At 34.6% G+C, this 7,595-nt stretch overlaps 1 protein-coding gene across 1 annotated transcript; it reads left to right on the top strand.

Annotated features, from left to right (window-relative positions):
- Positions 1-548: 548 nt before the first annotated feature.
- Positions 549-5,802, top strand: LOC124445178 (plasma membrane calcium-transporting ATPase 4-like). The gene is made up of 7 exons (XM_046995885.1): positions 549-1,209; positions 1,454-1,914; positions 3,805-4,290; positions 4,452-4,637; positions 4,717-4,911; positions 5,007-5,198; positions 5,329-5,802. Exons 1-7 carry the CDS (start codon positions 549-551, stop codon positions 5,800-5,802), a joined length of 2,655 nt encoding a protein of 884 aa, XP_046851841.1.
- Positions 5,803-7,595: the final 1,793 nt, after the last annotated feature.

The raw sequence follows: 7,595 nt of genomic DNA, 5'->3' as shown, positions 1-7,595 counted from the left end.
AGGCTAAATTAGTTACAGATTGGTTTGATTGGTTCGAAATACAATAAAAGACAACAAGCTTTAGAAATAATAAATCGAAAGAGCGAATAGTTTGCATACATTTCTATTGTGATTGTGTGATTATCTAATCGAAAAACTTTCATATTTATCGGTAGGTACTTTCCAACTTGATAGCATTTCCAGATATTACGTTCTTTTAATTGTCTTAACAAGGATATATCTTTTCGTACTTGTTTAAAACTGAAGAACATACCTAGAAGTTAATTGTGCCTGTGTGAGAGTGAAGTGAACGAGAAAATACATTGAAGTTCACGGAGAGGTCAAGGTAGGAAACGATATTTTGTTGCAAGTTATTTTCATTTCTCAGTGCAAATACACTTTCATTGAATTTAAAAGATCGTGCTTTTCTTAAGAGAAATCCTGCTGCATCTTCATTTTATATAACAATATATAATATTTTAACTAATCTTTTTGTCGCTACGTTTTGAAGACGTGAATTTTTCCATGGGTTTCTTTGAAATATTCTCCTCTTTGTTAGGTTTAATAAGATGGCGTCTGCTCTTCTAACTGGCAGTGTTAATTTTCCTTTTGATGAAGTTGATGGTGTCAACGTGCATGATATTGATGTGTCTAAAAAAGATTTAAAAAAAATCATGCATGGAGAGAGAGATGGTTTGAGATTGCTTCAAGAAGAGTTTCGTGGTATAAACGAACTTGTACATCGCTTGAAGAGCTCAGTTACTCTAGGTATAAATGGAGGCAAGAAAGAAATTAAGGATCGAAAGACAAAATTTGGTTCAAATTACATTCCTCTAATGCTTCCAAAAATCTTTTTGCAATTCTTGTTTGAGGCATTCAAGGATACTTTACTTATAATTCTCATGGTGGCTGGTTTGGTATCATTGATTATTGGTGTCACTGTTGAGGAAGGAAAAAGTACTGCTTGGATAGAAGGTTTTGCAATATTTGTTTCTGTTATCATTGTTGCTCTTGTGACTGCTATCAATGACTACACTAAAGAACAACCATTCCGTGGTTTCCAAAGCAAGATTGAAGGTGAACACACATTCACTGTGATCAGAGGTGGAAAGCCAATGTCAATATTTAATGGTGATATTGTTGTTGGTGACATTTATCAGTTGAAAGATGGAGACATGATTCCTGCAGATGGACTTCTTGTTCAAAACAATGATCTAAAGATTGATGAGAGTTTTTGACAGGAGAATCAAACTTGGTGCGGAAAGGCGAGGCAAATCCATTTATCTTATCTGGTACTAAAGTGATGGAGGGAAGCGGCCAAATGATTGTTACTGCAGTTGGTATCAACTCCAGAGTTGCTCAATTACATGTCTTTAGGACTGAAGAAGTTCAAAGCAGACCAATGATGCTGAAAATGGTACACTGTTGCAAACTGAAGAAAAATCTATTTTGCAAAGCAAATTAACAAATTTAGCTGTTTTGATTGGGTGGTTTGGTCTTGTTGCTGGTATACTGACTGTTGTTGTTATTTGGATACGATTTTCTATTGAAACTTATCATGTGGATAAGAAATCTTTCAAAAACAGCCACATCTCTGACTATCTCAGAGCATTTATCACTGGTGTAACAGTTCTTGTTGTTGCTGTTCCTGAAGGACTTCCCCTTGCTGGGACCATTTCTTTTGCATTCTCTGTCAAGAAAATGTTGAATGACCATATAGTTGCATGTGAGACAATTGGTAATGCAACTACAATTTGCTCAGAAAAAAGAGGAACTTTAATCACAAATCGAATGACTGTTGTCCAAAGTTACTTGGGTCAACAACTATATTTCGTTTTGGATTCTGGCTTTGAACACGATCAAATTCCTGAAAGTTTGAGACGAATCTTGGCAGAAGGAATTTCTTATAACAGCAGTTATGCTTCAAAACTTGAGGTAAGCCAATTATTGATTTAAGTGAGTGTTTGTTAATGCTAACTATATCAACATAAATGTGTTTACAAACTTCAATATAGCACTTCATACTAATTAAAGTCACTCATTCATAGAGGCAACTATATTTCTTTAACTGAATTTAATGAGCTTGGATGTATAAGATGAACTTTCTTGAAAATTAATATTAAGGCTCACTAAATACTTCTTATCTAGCTTCATTTTGTCGGTTTTAATCAACAAGTACATTATTCATATTAGTAAGTAAGGTGATTTCAGCAAATTCTTCAGTGAATCTGACATATGTTAGATCCCCTCCATTAAAATTATATGATAAAGCACATTCTTTTGCAAAAGATTTCTTCCTTTAATACAGGGATAGATGCTGGCAAGAGTGCACATCCCTCAAAAAAATATTCTTGGACCAATTTTTGTAGTGTCTTTATTTCTTAGGGAAGCTCAAAATGTTATCAGGTCTAACTTTCTCTATGCTCTATCAGATTATATGGACGAAACTTTTATACATATATCACAAAATCTGGGGGTGTCACACCATCCACACACCCCTGGATTCAGGATGATATTTTTATGGGAGATCTTGGGGTGCTTTACTTTGGATTAAATTTTGGTGACTTCTTTGAGGGTGTTGCTGTTTAATGTCAGCCTTTTTTTATGAATTTGATACTCGTTGTGCAGTGGGTAGTATTTTACTGAAGGTAACCTTTGACAATTAATAATAAATCACTGGCAAGTGACGTTGAATTCTTACCCTGCTAAATCTTTGTAAAATTTTCAGCGTAATTGTCATTAATTTTTTTTGAAAAATAATTTTATTTATTGTTTTTCTAATGACAAAAACGTTTAGGATGCACACACTCAGACAAACAAAGACATACAGATTTTGCCTTTTGTCTTTTGATCCCAGGCAAGTTTAGATAACCCACCTCGTTGGCAAACCAAATGTTTACAAGCGATTACATGTGGTTGTTTTATATTGTCTTAAGTTTGCTAGTCGTCATTCCAATGAATTCCTTCGGAATTTTTCATTTTGGTTTCTTACATTAGATATGTTACAGTTTGCCTTGTGCCGGCAATAGCGTAAAAAATAAAGCATAAAGCCAATCCGGTGATCCTTTGGATACGAACTTAAATCTTGACCTGACACATGACCATTTATCCCAAAAAGTTACATTCAACCATAAGTATTCTAGGAAACAACACGTACAGTTTACGAAATGGTTTTTATAACAATCTACTCTTGTGTGCTGTGTTTGGACGCCTTCACCTGAACAACATTGCAATGTCTGTAACAGCAGAAGACAATGATTACCTTTCACTAGTAAATTCTTTATAAGCTTCTCAACTCTGTTGTTGAGCACTTTCCTTTGTTGTAGAATTCTCTTGTCAACTTTCTTCCAATCCAGTTGTTTGATCCCAACATCGTTGTCGTGCATTGGTCTGTTGCCTGATGGTTGAAACAAATAAAAACTAATGCTGTGAATTCTTTTTGTAAAGGAGGAAAATATCAAGAATTTGTTAACCGCAGGTTTTTTACAGAGAAATATTGAACAGAGTTTTTTTGTATAAATAGAACCAATCGAGTTCCATATATAAATAAATATCAACGACAATAAAAAAAAGACTTAGCAATGTGACCATAAAACATCGATTATTTGTTAGAGAACGAGCGACTTTTTCATTTACTCCTCTCTTGCCTGAAAAATAATTACCACATAGTATGTGGTACCGTCGACAAACACTAACCTGGACAATCAAAATCTACAAACATGTAATTATTTGTTATAGTAAGACTTTATTATTGAAATGATTTTCCGATGAATTAGTCAGGGTAATGTGTCTTCGGAGGAAAACAATAAATTTTTTCAACTGTAGCCTGGTGGAAAAAAAGGAGAATTGGACAATCAAATAGGCAACAAAACTGATTGTGCATTACTTGGCTTCGTTGATGGACCACTTAAAGATCATTATAACTATTATCGTGGAAATATGCCTGAGGAAGAGTTCATCAAAGTTTTTACCTTTAATTCTTCAAGAAAATCAATGTCAACTGTGGTACCAATCTTTGATGATCAAAAAGAGGTGACAGGTTACAGAATTCACTGCAAAGGTGCCTCTAAAATAGTGTTGTCCAAGTGCACATCCATTATTGGACCCGATGGCACAACAAATCCCTTGAGTAGTAAAGAAATAGATAATATAGTGAAAAATGTGGTTGAACCAATGGCTGATAATGGTTTGAGAACGATATGCTTAGCGTATAAAGATTTTCCAAAGGATACTGGTCAAGATTGGGATGATGAATCATCTGTTGTCAGTGAATTGATTTGCCTCGGAATCGTTGGCTTTGAAGATTCGGAGGTCAGGTCAATTTTTTCATGAATATTTATCAATATTGCCATTTATGTAACTAAATATGCTGTTTACTGTCGTATTATTTTCATTGTCAATCATTTGTGTACACTTTCATAGTTTACTGGAAGAGTATCAATTGTATTAAGCATAACATGTTACAATACCAGATTGTTGCCGTAAAAAGATGTCAACGTGCGGGCGCTACTGTACGAATTGTGACTGCTGACGAAGTGGAACGTGCTAAATCTATTGCTAGGAAATGGGATATTTTGAAAAGTGAAGACCATCATAATTTGTTGGTGCTAGATGGAAAAGAGTTTAACAAAAAGATTCGCGATGAAAATACGGGGGAGGTATATAGTACTGCCTATATACTATTGTCTGTACTTGTAATTTCCATCTAGATTTCTAATTGTTCTCTCCTGCCTTAAGGTTATTCAATCTAAAATTGACGAAATTTGGCCCAAACTACGTGTATTGGCTCGTTCATCACCTGAAGATAAATACAATCTAGTTAAAGGAATTATTGACAGTAAACTCAGTAAAACTTGCGAAATTGTAGCAGTCACTGGAGATGGTACAAATGATGCTCCAGCCTTGAAAATGGCAGACGTAGGATTTGTAATGGTTGGTTTTTATCTCTAGATGAAGAATTCTGTGTGTGATTTTTTAATGTTGACAACGATGCTTTTCATATTATCACTAATCACTGTGTTTTACAGGGCATAGCTGGAACTGATGTTGCAAAAGAGGCTTCGGACATCATCTTGACTGATGATAATTTCACCAGTATCGTTAAAGCTGTGAAATGGGGACGCAACGTCTATGATAATATTTCAAAATTTCTACAGTTTCAGCTTACAGTTAACTTCGTTGCTGTATTTATTTGTGTTTATGGTGCACTTGTACATTATGTAAGTTGTTATTCACTGATTCACTACTATGCTAAACCAAAAGTAACCAATTATTTTTGTCTTCATTTTATTGGCAGGGATTTTTAAATACGAAGTATAAAGTAAGAAATATTATCCGTATATTCTTTAGGAAAGTCCACTTAGTGCAACACAACTGTTATGGGTAAATCTTATAATGGATTCGTTTGCATCGTTAGCCTTAGCGACTGAACCTCCAACTGACGATCTACTTACCCGTAAACCATACGGTGAACCACAAACTGACGATCTACTTACCCGTAAACCATACGGTCGTACAAAACCCCTTATTTCGCAAACAATGACGAAGAATATCTTGCTGCATAGTCTTTATCAGATCATCGTTCTTCTTGTCTTGATGGAAGCTGGTCCTACCTTGTTTGACATTGATTCTGGTTTTAAAAATCACGGCAAACCCACTGTTCATTTCACCATAATGTTTAATACATTTGTTTTTATGCAACTTTTCAACGAAATCAACTCAAGAAAAGTTCACGGTCAGCGTAATGTCTTCGAGGGAATTCTTAATAACTGGATCTTCCTTGTCATTTGGTTTGGAACTGTTTTTGTCCAGGTCCATATTTGATACTATTGTGTTCATGTCAAAAATTTCTTAACATGTTTTAAAACTTAACTTTTATTCAATTCAGGCAATTTTTGTGTGTTTTTCTGGGCTGGCATTTCGTTGTGAAAATTTAAATCTGCAACAATGGGCGTGGTGCCTTTTATTGGGCTTTACCGAACTGCTTATTGCACAAATTGTTGCTACTGTTTCAGACTTTTTCTTTTGTCGATTTGGTAACGACAAGACCAAACCACAGCCAGATATGTCTTGTCTACACTGGATACGTAATAAAACTAGGTTTCAACATCAGGTGAATATTACGTTTTCATGTGTTATGTTTTCTGATTAGCAATGGTTATGGAGATCAATTATTATAAATGTCCTTAGAAATAGCGTATATAGTGTTATTTTTGCATGATTATTGAATGTCTCGTTTTGAAATTATTGCCTTTGTATTCCAAGCAAGTAGTTTTGGCTTTTGAAGTGACTGAACAGATTGACATTTTCGATGATTCAAGGATTACTCAAGCCAACACCATCATCATTTTCTCTCAAATACGTATTTGCTTGCGTCTTATCTCATGCAACTTGCAAAATAAGTTCTTTTTTTTGTGAAATCAACCATAGTAAAAATATCTCGACCAAAGATAACTTTGCTCTCATCACTAAATTAGCCTTTTGTTAATTGTGTGTGGTCAGTCACTATAATCGTGTCAACCTAACTCACTGTGTTAGTCTTGCTGTATATTGACAGACTTAAAAATATAACACTGTGTTAGTCTTACTGTATATTGATAAATTTAGATAGATGTGATGAGGGCATTTCGTAGCACCGTGGACCATCACATTTGAAGAGCCTTGTCATGTATAGGCGTATCACCAGGAATTTTTTGTTGGAGTATCGCCAAGTTTAGAAAACTTATTCTAATAAGTAACATAAAACCCAGCACAGTGCTTATAAAAAAGCCGTCAAATATAAAGGTATTGTAAAAGCTTACTTGTAGTAGGATAAATTTGCACATGTAATAGAATGTCATGTAAATGTCACACAGCACATTCTCTCTGACGTCTCACATCACGTGATTTCTTAATCGTAGATTTCTGCATGATTTACTTGTGCCAATGCGTAATGTCAATCATACCATTATGCAGAGAAATCAGATGGTTATGAGATTACAGCGATGAAGTGCTGTACAGAAAATCGTCTTTAGGCGGTTTTCTGTTACACACTACATGCAGTAGACAATTCAGCGGCTGATCGTTGTTTGCAAACAATATTTTTTTAACGATTTGGTTCTTTGCCTTGAAGTCTTTGCAACTCTGATAAAAGTTCAAAAACAGACTTCAGAAGGCAGTGATCAATATTCATAATTTGTCTTTCTATAGTTAAAATATTGAAGCACTGCATATGCACCTGGAACGTTGTATTAAATTAAAAATCTTAAATATCGCTTAATTTGTTGAAAGCTCGTGTTTTGAGTAGAAACATTTAGTTGTTTTGAACATTGGTTCATGAACATTTAGTTGTTTTCATCAGTGGTTTTATATGAGTCAAAGGGTGATCTCACCTGTTTCACGTGATAACTTCAATACGGCGATTAGTCAAAAAGAACCATGTACGTTTGAAAAATAATTTTAAAAATTGCATCTAATGCCACTGCGATAGCCGGTAGCAATTTGATTGTGTTTTTGAAACATGAAAATGTTCTAATGCGAGTTCTTATGTAGGAGTCTAAACTCGTACATTAAACTCACCGCTCCAAGATGTTTTAAAAGCCAGCTTTATCAAAAGCGTCTCTGCAACTTCAAGTTTC

The sequence above is a fragment of the Xenia sp. Carnegie-2017 genome, unplaced genomic scaffold (assembly GCF_021976095.1).
Source record: "Xenia sp. Carnegie-2017 unplaced genomic scaffold, XeniaSp_v1 HiC_scaffold_22, whole genome shotgun sequence".
NCBI lineage: Eukaryota > Metazoa > Cnidaria > Anthozoa > Malacalcyonacea > Xeniidae > Xenia > Xenia sp. Carnegie-2017.
This window is presented reverse-complemented; position numbering and strand designations above follow the sequence as displayed.